The sequence below is a fragment of the Lissotriton vulgaris genome, chromosome 10, assembly GCF_964263255.1.
Source record: "Lissotriton vulgaris chromosome 10, aLisVul1.2, whole genome shotgun sequence".
Taxonomy (NCBI): Eukaryota; Metazoa; Chordata; class Amphibia; order Caudata; family Salamandridae; genus Lissotriton; species Lissotriton vulgaris.
In genome coordinates, this window is record NC_141698.1 from 1,083,450,219 (window position 1) to 1,083,466,916 (window position 16,698).

The window sequence follows — 16,698 nt, forward strand, 5'->3', positions numbered from 1 at the left end:
AGTAATTCCGTTCAGCTGTTTGGGCTGTAGCCGTGTCTAAAGGTCCCATAGAAAATGCCATTTGAAAAATTGCAAATTCAATTTTCTCAAAAACTACTGGAGGGATTTACACCAAACATACAAAAGGCACTGCTGCATACCAGTCCCTACCATTTTGCCAAATCTGGTGTAATTCCGTTCAGCCGTTCGAGCTGTAGCCTTTTCAGAATGTCCCTATGGAAATTAACATGGGGAAAACACGTTTTGGGACCCCCCTTTTTTCTCGGCCCCCGCTTGACGAATACGCCCGAAACTTTCAGGGAAGGAGCGGAGCGCATAGAGGCAAATTTAAGGAAAATTACAGTCAGATCCCTAAATCGGCGCCAAAGTTATTCCCAATAAAATGTTCGGAATTTCCTATGGTAACTAGGTCCTAACTATATATACCTACTGGCATTAGGTAATATATATATATATATATATATATATATATATACACACTCACACACACACAAACACATATAGATGTGTTTGTGTATTTTTTTTTTTTTTGCAGAGTTTTATATAGAACGAACTTGAAAGGAATCGGAATCGAGTATCAGAGCACTTTACATAGCAGCAGTTACATTACATGAGAACACGCATTCCTTTTTGTTAGGCACGGGGGATTAAGTGATTTGCCCAGAATGACAGGACGTTTGGCGTCATTACCGAGACTCAAACCCAGTTCCCCAGGTCCGAGGTCGAGCGCCCTAGCCGTTAGGCCAACTCCTAGGTATATATTTATATATAGTATTAAATATTAGTGGAATATGTTTAATTTACATTTTGCAAAGTTTTATACAGAGCGAACTTGACTCGGAGGTATCGGGTATCAGAGCACTTTACACGAGTACCACTTGCATTACATGAGGACACATTCATTTTTGTTAGGCACGGGGAGATTAAGTGATTTGCCCAGAATCACAGGATGTCACACGTGTTTGCCGAGACTCGAATCCGGTTCCCCAGATTCGAGGTCGACCGCCCTAGCTGTTAGGCCAACTCCTCTCCCCATATTACATTTATCTATTAAAATATTTAACATTTACTAATTTAAACTCTATATGAAAAAATAAATATTTGTCTTTTTTTGATGATGTTGGTGTTAGCAATAATTTTTTTCCAATATTTTTGTAGTTACTATTAAGAGTATAGGAGCACAATATTATGGGAAAGAATATTTTTTACACAATATTTTTGTCAACTATATAATTGTTGTTTAGCAAGATATTGTGTCAGTGATAAGCTATATGTCTATACATAGCTATATTTATATGTGTGTGTGTGTAATTGACTATTATGTATATACTGCTGCTTTTCAATAAAAAATAATGTAAAAAAATATCATTCAAACTCATGCCGATAAATTCAGGCATGTTGCGCGGGTCTTCACAGGTCTATGATGGATGGGTCCTAGGATTAACTTTATTAGTGGGCCCCATAAGCATACCTTGCAGGGGGGGCGGGAGGGGGGGCTAAGGTTTTCTTACGCCACTGGTCTACCCTAGACTGGGAGCGGTGTACACATAGGGAAAGGGGGCTGCCTTCAACAGATTGGTTGGTGTACAGGGAGGGGTCTGCCTTTGACAGGGAGGTGTGTACATGCAGAGGGCTGTCTTGGATAGGACGGTTTGTGGACAGACAGAGAGCTGCCTTGGGCCAGGAGTGGTGTGCACACAAGGGTTTGTCTTGAAAAGACGACGGTTTGTGCACCGACAGGGGTCTGCCTTGGGTAGAACAGTTGGTGTACAGACAGGGGGCTGAGGGTATGCCTTGGACACAGAAGGGTGTGCACACATGGGGCTGGGCAGGGTGCGGTGTGCACACAGTGGGCTGCCTTGGGCAGGACCATTAGTGTACAGGCATGGGACTGGCTTGGGCAGGGAGGTGTGTGCACACACAAGGTTGCCTTGGACACAGTGGGGTGTGCACACACAAGGTTGCCTTGGACAGGGAGGGCTGCGCACACAGGGGGCTGTACACGAGGGGGGGGGGGTTGTGTACATATGGGGTTCCTTGGGCAGGACTGTGTGTGCAGACGAAGCTCTTGTGCCGTGTTGCATCCACCTGCTCCTGTTACAGGCAGATGGTGAATACCTGCTTCTCGCATTTCCGCAAAGCGTGGATGACTCGACAGCCTGGGTGAGGCGTCTGCAGGGGAACCCCCAGGTGGCATAAGTGCTTGCTGATTGCACATAGGGGGTGTGGTGTATGGCACTTCCAGGCAGCACCGCCCCATCACTTCCTGCTCCGCCCTTCCTGTGCCTATAAGAGCCGAGGAGGCGGCAGCAGCAGACATCAGTCCTACCGCGCTCCCCTCACCTGAGCCTGTCCTGCCGTCGACCCTGCGTCCATCTGTCTGTCTGTCTGTCTGTCTGTCTGTCTGTCTGTCTGTCTGTCTGTCTGTCTGTCTGTCTGTCTGTCTGTCTGTCTGTCTGTCTGTCTGTCTGTCTGTCTGTCTGTCTGTCTGTCTGCCTGACTGACTCTGTGCCTAAGAGGAACGCGGAGGCGCCTGTAGCAGACACCAGCGTGAGCTCCCCTCACAAGAGTCTGTCCTGCCTCCGGAGCCTCCTCTCTGCCCCGGACCCTGCGTCCGTCTGTCTGTCTGACTGTGCCTGCTGTGCGCACACCCACACCATGGTGAAGAAGGTGGCCGTCATCCTGGCCGGCTGCGGCGTGTACGACGGCAGCGAAGTCCACGAGGCTTCGGCGGTTCTGGTCCATCTCAGCAGAGCCCGGGCGCAGGTAAGGCCGCGCACTGTGGACATACATGTTACATGCATGTGGGGGTGTTGGTCCACTCTGTACCTGGGCTTGTCCGTATCCGGGGCAGCTGGAATCTGCCGTCCATCCTTCCTGGCTCTTCCACTGCCCCCGAACAGTTCCTAATGTGGTATCATATCTGTACTGTCACCATCACTGGGAAGGGTACAGACAAAGTCCCCTGGCCGTTGACATCACTACAGGGTACCGCTCTGTCCCTGCCTTAGGACCGCGCGTCGCTTCCGCGAGCTGTGAGATCACTGACGGGTTCTTAGTCTGCTCTTGATCACTCTGATGTGGGAGCCTGACACGTTCACGTCACTGCTAGGGATGCTGACAGCTGCCCGGGGCTCTTGAAATCACAACTAGATACTGTGTTGTCATTACACGAGACTGTGACGTCACTTCCAGGATCTGTGGCATCACAGTTGGGGACTGTGATGTCACTTGAGGCGCAACTAGAGCCACGTTGGGGGGAGGGAGGGGTGAAGTGGTGGGGGCTAAGAAAACATTTCGGAGGGGGCGGGGGCTGAATCTTTAGGCAATATGCAGAGGGGAGCTGCAGGGGCTCTTTGACGGGGTCGAAACAACCGCAATTAACATGCAAAGGGTATTTTAAAGACCCGTGGAGTGCGGCTGTGTGTGCGCCCCGGGAAGCTGTCAGTGTCTCAGCCCGGTTGACACATGAGGGGGGGCGGCTGAAGCCCTTTGAGTCCAATGGGTGTTGCGCGCCTGGTTGTCAGCACCAGGTACCGTGGCATTACGCGCAGACACTAGTAGTAGTACCAAAGCCTGTGACATCACGCTTAACAGTGGCATCACTAGGGGGGTGCGGGGTCGAGGGGGGGGGGTGCGGACTGCACCGGGTGACACCTTCAAAATCAGCGCACCTGCTTACAAGCATATTTTCCAGCCCCCGCGCTGTGCTCCTCTGGCACACGCGCGCCACTGAGTCATGGAGACAGTCTTGGCCGGGAGTGCTGCTGGGCGACTTACAGAACCCCTACTGGAGGGCCACAGCCGAGTCCAAGTAAAAGGTTAGTGGGGCGATAGTTGGTGCGATTTTCAAAGTTCGCAGGGCTCGGGCCAAAGGCAGGAAAACTTTAAAAGGAAAGGGCAAGGGGGTTAGGCTTTTGACGTTTCCAAGAATGCTTCCGAAACGGAGATCATGGTGATGTAAACGCTAACCACGGGCGGGTCTCGAGATTCTACGCAGCAACCCCCCTACCCCCTCCGTCCTGGGCATTGGTTCCTGCTGGCATTACTGGGAGGCTGGCACAGAGGAGGGCAGCTGAGTGTCCCCTACGCAGGGATGAAGCGGTGAGCACAAGCGCTCCAAAATGAGTTGCATTCTACAGTCTTTAAGTGGCCATACCTAAGAATTACTTATAGATGTTATACATATAGCATAATGTAAACAAAAAGCATGACTAACGAATATTATTTTGTCACTTACCCTTGTAGTGCTTCTGACTTTCTCTTGAATTTAAGGAGCCAGGAGTATTCCTAGCTCACTTGTGAAATTCAGAAGTATGCCATGAGTACTACACAAGTCACAATGACTCACAGCACACTGTTTGTGAGTAGGGCGTACACAGGGTTGCAGAAGCACGCATTTTCACTAGTGGTCAGAAAGGAAATATTATAAGAATAAGAAAAGACATAGGTGATATATTTCCATCTATACATGAACGTATATATATCTTTAGCTGCCATTGTGCAAATATGGTTCAGCAGCACCTTCAACTTAAAGCCCTTTTTTCGATTTGTCAACTAAGGTCCAGGGTGCAAATTTCGTTCAGGTTCTTTCAGAGGATAGAAAAGATTATGGGCCTGGAGGGGCCAAAATGTGTTTATAAAAATGTAAACTACACTCAAAGGTTCTTTTTAAATCCACTACCACAAAATAAATATAAGAGCTTGCTGCTAATAATCGTACACGCATTTCCCACAGTCAGTAGGTGCAGGGCCTTGCTGCATGCCACCGCCTAAGAACAATCACTGCTTTAACCGAAGGCTGACCGCCCATTCTGGGATGGACAGAGTCTGGCCGCAGGCTAATGCCTGTGAAAATCCCTGCTGAGGGCTAGGCACAGGGTTTCCGGCTAACACACTTACCACACAGACGAAGGTCATGGCAGTGGAAGTGGACCCCATTGAGGCTAGACTTCCGTTGATCTCTTTTTTTCTTTTTAGCATGGTGACTTAATAAGTTATGGCATGCATTATGTGCGTTACTAAGTATTACTAGCAAATATCAGTGGTTAATGCATTTTCAGAATCATTACGTTTTTAACGGTGCTTTATTAAATACACTTAGGAATATATATATACACTGAAAATTCAAAGAAACGATTACAATCTTATGTGTTAAAGATCAACCATCTATACATATTCACATAACAAATGAGAGGATGCAGTATCTTGTGGTATTACTTTAAATTACAATCATAGTTTAGTTCCTTTGTTTATGTGTTGGGTGGGTGGGACTTCTTGCCCTTAATGTGCCAGTTGTGTCTTGTACCTCTGTGGTACACCTCTGCCCTCCATGTGCAGGTCTTCTGGCCTTGTCCGCAGTTCAAAAGCTGGATATATGTATATATCTCCAGTGTGAAAATATGCCTGATTTTTAAAAAAAGAAAATCTGTTTTCATTCTCCACAAAACTGTATTTTTGGCAGTAACAGTTACTACTCTACTGGCTAAAAAAGAAATTGTGCTCCCAGGCACCCAAATAGTAGAAAACGACCCAATTACATTTTCTCTGGCACCCTGAATGGATGAATCCTTTACCAATTGTAACTAGATCTCCAGGCTAACTTCTGTCCCACAGTCCACTCCTCCCTCCCAATATACAATCCGTCATACTTCCCTTCTCCATCACTGTATTATGTTTTTGTGGCGGATTTATTCCCACTTGTTCATGGGACTGAAGTAGTTATAATCATAATCAGTCTTTTCAAAGTGCCGGTACTCTCAGGTACTTAGTACACACATTTATTTTGAGACCTATTGGTTTTGTCAATGCTTGTTCGGTTAAGGCGTCTGCATTACATTTAATATGCAGTTACATGTAGTTAGACCACATTTTAGCTATAGAATATTTTGTTCTTTTTAGTTACCTGCCTGGACCCCCTGCCCACACTCGCTGATCTGCCCCATCGTACTCACAATCCCAGTTCACATACTTTTTTATGCACCTTTCAGCTGTGAGTGGTCTTGCGTGGCAAGAAGTAGAAGCAACACCCATTAGCAAAAATCCTTAGTGGAGGCACCAGAAATAAATTCTTGGTTGCAGGGAGGAGTGTATATTGCTTTCCGTTATTTGCCAACTGTGTCCACTGGCGGACTCGGAGCTGAGGAGGTCATGTGATAAGTCGTGAGGGGGTGACACCATGAGTTACCCGCACCGGGTGATACCAACCCTAGTGACGCCACTGACGCTTAATACTGTTATAGACGTGCAACGGACTGTGACGTGACCCCATTCCCATGGTCTCCCAGGTCACTCCCAGAAGATCTGATCAGTAAGTGGCAGGGGCCGTGATGTCAGTCTCAGGCACTGCAAGGTCGGCAGTGTAGCATTGCAGCACAATGTTTCCCACCGTGAGGACACCCGTCCAGAAGCTGTTGTCCTGAGCCTCTTATGTGCTTCTGTTTACACAAATACAAAGACTGACCACCGGTCCCCGAGGCTTCATTCAAAACAGACCTATTGATGGTTTAGACTAACGCCCCTGGATCTGAACAATTGTTTCAGATCCAGGGGCGGAGCAACTAATGGTCCATCCGGTGAGGTGCACCAGGGTACAGAACCCTGAGGGTACAGAGCCCTGATAATTGCTGTATTTTACTACCTCAACAGCAGTCAATGGGCCATTTTCCTGTTTGCACCGGGGTGCATGGCAGTCTTGCTACGCTACTGGTCAGATCAGGATATGTAGTGATTAGTCTTTAGGTGGGACAAACCACACAATCTAGCATCACAGGTCCGCTTCCCTGAATGGATCAGAATTAAATACATGAAAGGGGTTATGTGACAGATGGTACTTGCCCTGGAGAAGTACCCTTGTGATTCAATGTTCGGGTTGAAACGTCTACAGTATCACAGGGCTGTCCTACTAAAATTATTGGAATAATTAAAAACTATATTGGAATTGATGAACTGTGGGGTGGGGGTGTTTCATATTGTACACATTTGAGCACTTCCACTTTTAAACACTGCGCCATTGCTGATTCTTGCATTTACCAAATGTCATGTGCATGCACTTGTCACCTTCTTGGGCCAGTGTAAGTCTGAGAACATGCAGTGTAAAGCGCTTGGTCATTAGAACGTTATAGAAAATATAAATACATACATACAATTAATTCATATATACAAAGGAGTGTATGGCTACTAATCTTCCTGCTTCACTGTGTGCCCTGTTCCTTAGGAAGAACTCTACGCCCCCAACATTGAACAGATGCACGTGGTGGACCACGTGACCGGGCAGCCCACAGAAGAGAAACGCAACGTGCTGGTGGAGAGCGGGCGCATCGCCAGGGGCAACGTCAAAGACCTGTCCTTGCTGAGGGTCAGCGAACTGGATGCGCTGATTGTGCCAGGTGAGAGGTCAGCCAGCGGATGGCGATATGTGTGAAGGGATGCCTTCATCCTCCTAGGTGAGGGGTCACCAGGGGATGGTGGTATGTGTAAAGTGAGCTCTTGATCCTGATAGGTGAGGGGTCTCCCGGGGGGGGGTGCTGTATGTGTGCATAAAGGGCAGGGCAAATGGTGAGTGGAGAAGCTGTCTGTGTGGCATCTGTGATTTTAGCAGTCTGTGTGAAAGCCCAGGTCAATCAATCAGGGGTTTATTGAGTGGGCTACTCACCCTTGAGGGTCTCAAGGCGCTGAGGAGGGCAGGGGTTTGCAACTCCATTAGCCGAAGAGCCAGCTCATGAGGGCCTTCCTGAAGGTGTTCAGGGAGGGTGAAAGGTCACCTTTGATGGTGGGAGCATTTTTTGAAGGCCATCTGTGATGCTGCCGCAGGATGATTGGATTAGATTCTGCAAGGGGGGATCCAGAGACCTGGGGGTCTTCATCTCAGTCCGTCTCCTACTCACCCTGGAGCTCTCCCTCTCTGATGCTGATGAGTGTTGACGTACTTCCTGTTTCCTGCTATCTGTCCAACCCTCCAGACCACTCTAACAGGGCTTGTGTTTGCAGGTGGCTTCGGAGTGGCGAAGAACCTGTGCTCCTGGGCCGTGAACGGGAAGGACTGCACCGTCAACCAAGCGGTGGAGGACACCATCAGGGCCTTCCACGCCGCCAAGAAACCCATCGGCCTCTGCTGCATCTCCCCAGTGTTGGCGGCCAAGATCCTGCCCGGCTGTGAGGTCACCGTGGGCCAGGACGCAGAGTGTGACGAGTGAGTGATGGTCATGAGCCTAGAATGACATGGGGGGGGTGTGGGGGCCCCAGAGTGACGTCTGGAGGTCCATGACAAGGGCTCAGTGCTTACAGCTCATCCCAGGGATGTCCATTAGGGGCCTCCAGGGGTGACCGTTTATACCTTGCTTCCCTTTGGTGTCCCGGGCACTGCCATGGCTGCCCCATTTGTCATGGTCCATGAAGGCCGTGGCAGGAAAGAAGGTAACCAGGGCTCTAAGCACCAGATTAACCTCTTATAGGTTACACACTTTAACTAATCTCAAGGCCCCCTGGTGTAATTAAGGTGTTGAGGGGTGGGAGGTAGGGCAAAGGGTCAATCATGTGATGCCATCAGGGGTCAAGGGGTATGTGGTGGCCCACATGTCTAGCTGATGTTAATGACTGTATCACCCATTCAGCCAATTGTGCAAGAATAACATTTTTGGCCTGTAAGTCAGAAACTTGTGCATTTTGCTCACCCTGAAACTGGTCCAATTGGGTCGTTTAATAGAATGTGATGGACACTATCTTGGTGGATGTTGTTCAGGCCCTACATAAAGCAATCTATGCATTATATGGCTATTGGCGGTCACAGAACACTTCCACGGAAAGAACCACGTTCCTTTACAGAGCTCCTTCTGATATCCTTATGACGTACAGATCGGGGTGTGTTATGTCTTATAATACATGGTCATGCAACCATCCTCCACTACTGTCTTTCAAACACTAACACATCACTTTGAAGTGGGTGGTGAGGACAGTAGGGGCTTGTTGATGAGAGGCCTGCATCACTCTTGCACCTCATAAGGCTCTCCATTTGATTGATGAAGCCACACTGCACGGCTTTGAGTGGCTTCATAAATCTTGAGTACGCCAATGTAGTAAAAATCGATGTCTCCTTCCTCTGCACCTGCGAGGCGTTCTATGGGCTTTGCGGTGGGTTTTCCCATACAACACCCATGGATTTTGTCAACGGGGAAGGGCAACAACCTGCCTTACTGTGCTGCTCTACACAAAAATCCCATAAACGAAGGCAATAGTTTTGATCGTTGTTGGCTTGATATTCCACCTTATTATAACTTTGGAATAATGGGGATTAATGTGCATAAAATGGTTTTGCCGCTTCTTTTGTGCTAGACTGCTCCCACTGCACACAGTTGTGCCAGCAGTTTCCTCCAGTTAGGACCAGCGGCCTCATAATGACTGGCCAGGGCAGAGGGGGAGCTCTGTTTCTCTGCACCTCCACAGCCGGTAACGCATGCATTTTGAGCTGCAGCCAGCGTGGCTTGGAAACAGTCAGCAGTGGTTGCCTCTCTGTTTCCAGGCTCGGCTGCCTGCAGTTCATGCAATAATTCTGGAAAAATTGGGAGTTAAATGTATGCACTTTAGACAGTGGAATCTCATAAAACCAAAGCACCACTGGGACCTTTGCACGTGCACGCATTCATGATAGGGCCACATTTGGAAACTGCCTGCACAAGACACAGATATGACCCATTTCCCGCCTCCTCCGGTGTTGTAACCTTTATTTCTGGGTGTGGCTAACTGCTGCAATAAAATCTGATTATTCATTTGTGTGTCTGCACAGCCTGTGCCTCTCCAGGCAGTGTTCAGTGACTGACGTCTCTTCTCATCCTCAGGTGGCCCTTTGCCCAGACTGCGCAAGGCATCAGGAGCATGGGCTGCAAGCACGTGAACAAAGACGTGCACGAGGTGCACGTGGATGCCAAGAACAAGCTGGTGACGACCAGCGCCTTCATGTGTAAGGCCCCCATCCATCAGGTCTTCGACGGCGTTGGTGAGATGGTGAAGGAAGTGCTGAAGCTCGCGTGAGCGGAGTGAGGATGACGTGCAACATTTGTACGGTACCACATCCAATAGAGACCCCCTCAACTCGACGGCACCACCAGACCCACTACAGAAACCAGTCACCTCTGCTCTCAAATTAAACACAGGAAAAAATCCCATGTACCAACCGACCAACAGCTGGACCCCGTCAGCTCTGCTACCACACCCAACATGGCGTCTCAAGTCCCATTGAATCGTGAACTATCAAACACTACAACAGAGTATGATATTTCAGGGCCCCACACCCAATATGGAGACCAGAGTTCATTTTACGACTACACCCAATATGAAGACCAGGAGAGTCCCTTCACCCACCACACATACACTACGGAGACCAGCACAACAGCACACAATATGGAGGACAGAGTTCCCTCTCCCGCCACACCCAGTTCTCACTACTACTAAAGCGCACTAATTCCAGGGGTGTAGTCCAAGGCACTGCTGAATCCTGCACTGATGTATTTTTGTATTGAATAAATTAATGTATTTACATTATACTCATAAGCATGTGTTTCTATTTTGTCTTAATGGTGTGGCTTGGCAGTGCAGCTGTAACCAGACAGTTATATGAGAACCACCAGGAGAGTGGCTTTGGCTCCGCCCACATGTTGGGAGCCAGGAGTACATGTTTGGAATGGGCAGAGGTTGTGTGCTTCCACAGAGAAAGTGCTTGCCTTCCACACAGCTGTGATTATTTTATTTATAGAGCTGCCGAGCCTCAAATTTCAGGGACACACAATTGTAATGCTATGAAACTGTCTTTTGATTAGATCATTCATGGTTTTTCTCTGGCAGCAGCACAGATGGAAGGAGTGCAGTCATTATCGTTCATGGGTTTTTAGGTCTGGCTTGACTTTGCATTCATAAGCCAAACCTATTGGCATGGCCAATGCTTGTTATAACTAAAACCACTCCGAAGTACTGTATCCCCTCTACCACCGCAACCAATACAACTACTCCCTAGCATCTACATAACTGGTGTCCTCTGCCCATGGACACGTATAATAAATGTAATTTGTCCTCTCTTGTTGCCTTTCCAAGTTCCCTGCTATCTTTCCTCCATCCGTCCTCCCCATTCCTTCCCTCTCATTCTGTCCATACATTTCTTCCCGGTAAGCAAAAGGTTGGAAGCCTGCAGGGCCATTAACGCCAATAAAGGCCTGGTTGGCCTGTTATTCAATAGGGCACATTTCCCAGGTAGACTGGGGTTGTTCTGAAGGGTCGGGGCCACTGCTGATGATTCTGTCTTTCCCCAGGTCCCCGAGTTAAATTGCAGCAGGCACAGGGGGGCTTCGAGAGAGGGATGGGGAGAGGACAAGAGATCAGTGACAGAGAAGAGAGGGTGGTGAGAAGGAGAGAAAGGATAGATAAAAAGAGAGTGAAGGTAAGAGGGCAGCGGGTCTGGTTTGAGCCTTCTTTACCAGGGCTCCCCTTGGATCCCTAGTCCGGCCCTGACGTCGGTATCCAAAGCGGGTTCTGCGTCAGATTAGGAGGATCTGACTAGTAAAGCTAATTCTATGCATTGCATTATTGAGTATTAGCAGGTTTACTGCGCACAAATAACATAAAATGAAGGACAAAATATTAAAGTATAAAATGAAAATTAAAACCAGACATATCAAATGAATTTTTTTTTTGTTTTGATTAAAAAAAACTCTCGAGGCCAACAAAACAATCTCATTCTAATATAACACTTATATTCGAACCGCAATACACTGATCAGAACAATATTCTATGAATCAGTTAAAATAATCCACTGTATAAAGTATGAACTATTATAGGTCATATTTTAATTTGTTTAAAAAGTCATAAAACCATGAAAATATGTATAGATCATACAACAGCCTGGTCTTGTGGGAGGGGCAGATATACATTTTGAGCTTCCTGTGGGCTGCAAACACCAGTTTTTTTCAGGAACATACTTTGTAAGAACAGATGGTGGAACTGATTACATTACGTTTGATAAATCCTGGACATGAGATCTACAGTACAGGCAATTATGGCCACCAATATTGTACCATATCCTTTTCTAAAACTAATTCAAAGCAGAGATATCGCATAAAGTGTAGAAGAATTTGCACAAGGAGTTACCTCTCAACATTATCAAATAATGTTGCATTTATTTAGGCACTGCACAATCGACTACACGCAGGCTATTTATAGGTGGACAGTGATTTATTTTGAGAGACCATCTTAGGTGTTGCCCCCAATTTTAACGGTGTTTTTACCTTATTAGTAGTAGTCATGGAATTTAAATTCTTAATATCTAAATTTAGAATTTTCAACAGTCAATATTTTGGCTGATTAATAATACCCAATTCTGTTATAATAGTTCTTAGTTTGCGTTTGAGGTATCCTGCTTTATGTGATAGCCTGAGGAATTTAAGCCCAAAAGGTTTGCGCATAAGAACTTGTGAGTCCAAATTCAAACCTCATTGCTTGATGGAAAGTCTACCTCTGAAAGAAATTTGGGATCTCTGGATCTTTCTCTCAGTCCTATTTAGAAAGGATAGTTGTGGGACAGACACACATCCTAAGATAACCTTCTATTCTATGTAAGAATACAGAAGGTACTTCAGTTGTATAACATTTAGAGTCTTGGAAAGGTTTCTCTCCATGTTCATTGGTAGAGGGTCCTCAAACCAGCTGCATGGAAGACACCTCTACCTCCCACAATTCTTACGTGAGAGGTTCTCTGCAAAGACCATCCCTTAGTAGGTATCGCTTTTTACTCGTCTGTGGGACTCAGACTGGAGCCGCTACCTGCACTTAATATTTATTATGGTGCAGCGCAAACTCCATAGGTTTGGTCTTTGTACTATTTATTTTCAGGAAATGATTAGTAGAATAATAAAATAACACTTCTAGACTTTTCTATAGACTAATTAGGAAATGATCGAAAACCATACACAAATACCACATATATCAAATTAAAGATAAAAGCAGCGCCCACCCTCATCCGAGAGAAAGACCACAATTCCACAGCCTAAACACTTAGCCTTAACATATTTAAAAACACAGTACAGCATTTATTATTTCCTGGATTATGCAACGCACCCATCTCTGCCTGCGGCATAGCAACTCTGAATGTATGTATGCACTTCGGAATGCGATATACCTGGACAGCGGCTCCAGGAGACATTTGTGCAAGTCTATCTGACCTCATTATAAGACTGATAGAGTAAATATAGGATGCTCCAGGTGTCAGTAGATGACAGATGGTGTAACTCTAGTATGCTCCAGGCATCTCCAGCACAAGTCTTGGTGATAAGAAGGGTGTTGTAAAGCTGAGATGCTCCGTGTATCTCTAGTCCTAGAGTTGGCACGAGACAGAGTCTGAAGCTGAGATGCTCCGTGTATCTCTAGTCCTAGAGTTGGTGAGTATGGTACGAGACAGAGTCTGAAGCTGAGATGCTCAGTGTATCTCTAGTCCTAGAGTTGGTGAGTATGGTACGAGACAGAGTCTGAAGCTGAGATGCTCAGTGTATCTCTAGTCCTAGAGTTGGTGAGTATGGCACGGGACAGAGTCTGAAGCTGAGATGCTCCGTGTATCTCTAGTCCTAGAGTTGGTGAGTATGGTACGAGACAGTCTGAAGCTGAGATGCTCCGTGTATCTCTAGTCCTAGAGTTGGTGAGTATGGTACGAGACAGAGTCTGAAGCTGAGATGCTCCATGTATCTCTAGTCCTAGAGTTGGTGAGTCTGGTACGAGACCGAGTCTGAAGCTGAGATGCTCCGTGTATTTCTAGTCCTAGAGTTGGTGAGTTGGCACGAGACAGTCTGAAGCTGAGATGCTCCGTGTATCTCTAGTCCTAGAGTTGGTGAGTATGGTACGAGACAGAGTCTGAAGCTGAGATGCTCCGTGTATCTCTAGCCCTAGAGTTGGTGAGTATGGTACGAGACAGTCTGAGGCTGGGATGCTCAGTGTATCTCTAGTCCTAGAGTTGGGGAGTATGGTACGAGAGAGTCTGAAGCTGAGATGCTCCGTGTATCTCTAGTCCTAGAGTTGGTGAGTATGGTACGAGACCGAGTCTGAAGCTGAGATGCTCCGTGTATCTCTAGCCCTAGAGTTGGTGAGTATGGTACGAGACAGTCTGAGACTGGGATGCTCCGTGTATCTCTAGTCCTAGAGTTGGTGAGTTGGCACGAGACAGTCTGAAGCTGAGATGCTCCGTGTATCTCTAGTCCTAGAGTTGGTGAGTATGGCACGAGACAGAGTCTGAAGCTGAGATGCTCCGTGTATCTCTAGTCCTAGAGTTGGGGAGTATGGTACGAGAGAGTCTGAAGCTGAGATGCTCCATGTATCTCTAGTCCTAGAGTTGGTGAGTATGGTACGAGACCGAGTCTGAAGCTGAGATGCTCCATGTATCTCTAGTCCTAGAGTTGGTGAGTATGGTACGAGACCGAGTCTGAAGCTGAGATGCTCCATGTATCTCTAGTCCTAGAGTTGGTGAGTATGGTACGAGACCGAGTCTGAAGCTGAGATGCTCCGTGTATCTCTAGTCCTAGAGTTGGTGATCATGGTACGAGACCGAGTCTGAAGCTGAGATGCTCCGTGTATCTCTAGTCCTAGAGTTGGTGAGTATGGTACGAGACAGAGAGTCTGAAGCTGAGATGCTCAGTGTATCTCTAGTCCTAGAGTTGGTGAGTATGGTACGAGACAGAGAGTCTGAAGCTGAGATGCTCCGTGTATCTCTAGTCCTAGAGTTGGTGAGTATGGTACGAGACAGAGTCTGAAGCTGAGATGCTCCGTGTATCTCTAGTCCTAGAGTTGGTGAGTATGGTACGAGGCTGAGAGTCTGAAGCTGAGATGCTCCGTGTATCTCTAGTCCTAGAGTTGGTGAGTATGGTACGAGACAGAGTCTGAAGCTGAGATGCTCCGTGTATCTCTAGTCCTAGAGTTGGTGAGTATGGTACGAGACAGAGTCTGAAGCTGAGATGCTCCGTGTATCTCTAGTCCTAGAGTTGGTGAGTATGGTATGAGGCCGAGAGTCTGAAGCTGAGATGCTTCAAGCATCATTGGAAGAGGAATGGGGTAAATCTGAAATGTTCCAGACATCAGCATAAGACAGATGGTGTAAGTTTGAGGTGCTCCAAGTATTGGGAGAAGGATGGTGAAAATCTGAGATGCTGCGCGCGGAATGAAAGGAGAACGGAGGTCCATAAAGATATTCTCCTCGAGCCAATCTACCAGACTGATTTAGACCCCAAATTTGAGGGGAGCAATCCCTCTATTCAAATAAAAGGCGCCTCACACACAATTTGTGGAATGCTTCACCATTGGGTCTTATCTCACCCCAGTGATGGTAATCCAGGGTGGGCTAAAAATTTCTGTTTTTTACCCAGGGAAATGGAATAGAAATGTAAAATTGTCTGAGATTAATCTCCTGAAAAGATACACATTTATGGTGGATGCAGCGTGCTGCAAATTCTCCAGCATCCTTCAGTCATCGACATGTTTCAGCTAACCTTTTAGGCTGTAGTAGGTTAGTGGCTTCAGGATGTTAGTTCCCTACTGCTCACTGCCTATTTGTGGGATTTAATTTATATTTCTATTGATGAGTTTGTTAGGAAATGCACACATTCATCTCAATCACTCAAGTCACACACCCGTGGTACGTGCTTGTATCCAGGGTGTACGTGTATTCCCTAATGTTTTAAGATACTTGTCCCCAGGGGAGGGATGTGTGACTAGGGGGAGCCATCTCCCTTCCTATCACACAGGAGGCAAATAGTTTAAAAAATAAAAACGAAGGGCCTGATTTATAGTTCATGGAATGGGGTACTCCATCACAGACATGATTGATATTCTGGGACTGATTTAGGGCATGATTATGACTGTGGTGGTCTCGCAGTGGGCCGCAACGCCAGCACCCTGCTGCGAGACTGCCAAAGTCGTCCACAGACTTCCTGCTAGATTAGGAGTTTAATCCTGGTCTGGTGGGCGGTGCTTGGCAGCACAAATAGAAAGAGGAAAATGCCTCTCAAGTCTTCCTTCCAGCACAAAAGCAATCCTGCCTACAACGCAGGCACCTTTGCACCATGAAGCAACAGTGCCTCCATTGGTGCTAGGCAGCCAAAAGTGTGCCAGTGCTAGGAAAGGACAGGAATGTGCCGTATAATGTTAAATATGGTGCATTGCTCTTTCCCTTTCACGTAGAGCAGCATAGTGCAGCGCTCTAAGGTGGCCTGCTGCATCGAGCTGCATTAAAGATTGATAAATCGGCCAGTAGTCTGTCAGTTTCTGGCTGCGGGTCCGGTTGGGCCTCATATTGGATCGTTGACTCAGGAGCATAGCTGTGTGTTCTTCCCTGGTCTCACCTGGCTCTCGGTCTGGAGTGTCTTTTTGCTCTGTGGAGTGTGATACCAGTCTCCAACAATGATCCTTGAGTGAAGATGACCCACTCAAAGCGTCTTTTATGGCCATTGAGCTTTCCAGAATCTCAGTTGCCTCTTCATCCTCCAAGCCCTCCCGTTCCCCCCCAAGGTATGATCGTCTTGAACCACAAGACGTCAGGTCACCATCTCATTCCCTCGATAGCCCCTTTGACTTTTTCTATTGTCCACAAATCTTCTTCAAACAGAATCCAAATCCTCCAGCCAGGATGCCGATTACAGATCAGCACTTGGTTACCAGGTCCAGTCTGCGGGTCTTGCA

At 47.1% G+C, this 16,698-nt stretch overlaps 1 protein-coding gene across 1 annotated transcript; it reads left to right on the top strand.

Annotated features, from left to right (window-relative positions):
- Positions 1-2,586: 2,586 nt before the first annotated feature.
- On the top strand, positions 2,587-10,543 carry LOC147689355 (glutamine amidotransferase-like class 1 domain-containing protein 3, mitochondrial). Its single transcript, XM_086942161.1, has 4 exons — positions 2,587-2,766; positions 7,217-7,388; positions 7,990-8,191; positions 9,834-10,543. The coding sequence occupies exons 1-4, from the start codon at positions 2,659-2,661 to the stop codon at positions 10,024-10,026; spliced, it is 675 nt and encodes a 224-aa protein (XP_086798287.1). The 5' UTR covers positions 2,587-2,658; the 3' UTR covers positions 10,027-10,543.
- The last annotated feature ends 6,155 nt before the right edge of the window (positions 10,544-16,698 follow it).

Bases quoted from the DNA above. Each gene is read 5' to 3' on its own strand.
- LOC147689355 (XM_086942161.1), top strand. From the start codon at position 2,659: ATGGTGAAGAAGGTGGCCGTCATCCTGGCCGGCTGCGGCGTGTACGAC. The intron at 2,767-7,216 runs GTAAGGCCGCGC...CCTGTTCCTTAG, and splicing joins TCAGCAGAGCCCGGGCGCAG to GAAGAACTCTACGCCCCCAA. The intron at 8,192-9,833 runs GTGAGTGATGGT...TCTCATCCTCAG, and splicing joins CAGGACGCAGAGTGTGACGA to GTGGCCCTTTGCCCAGACTG.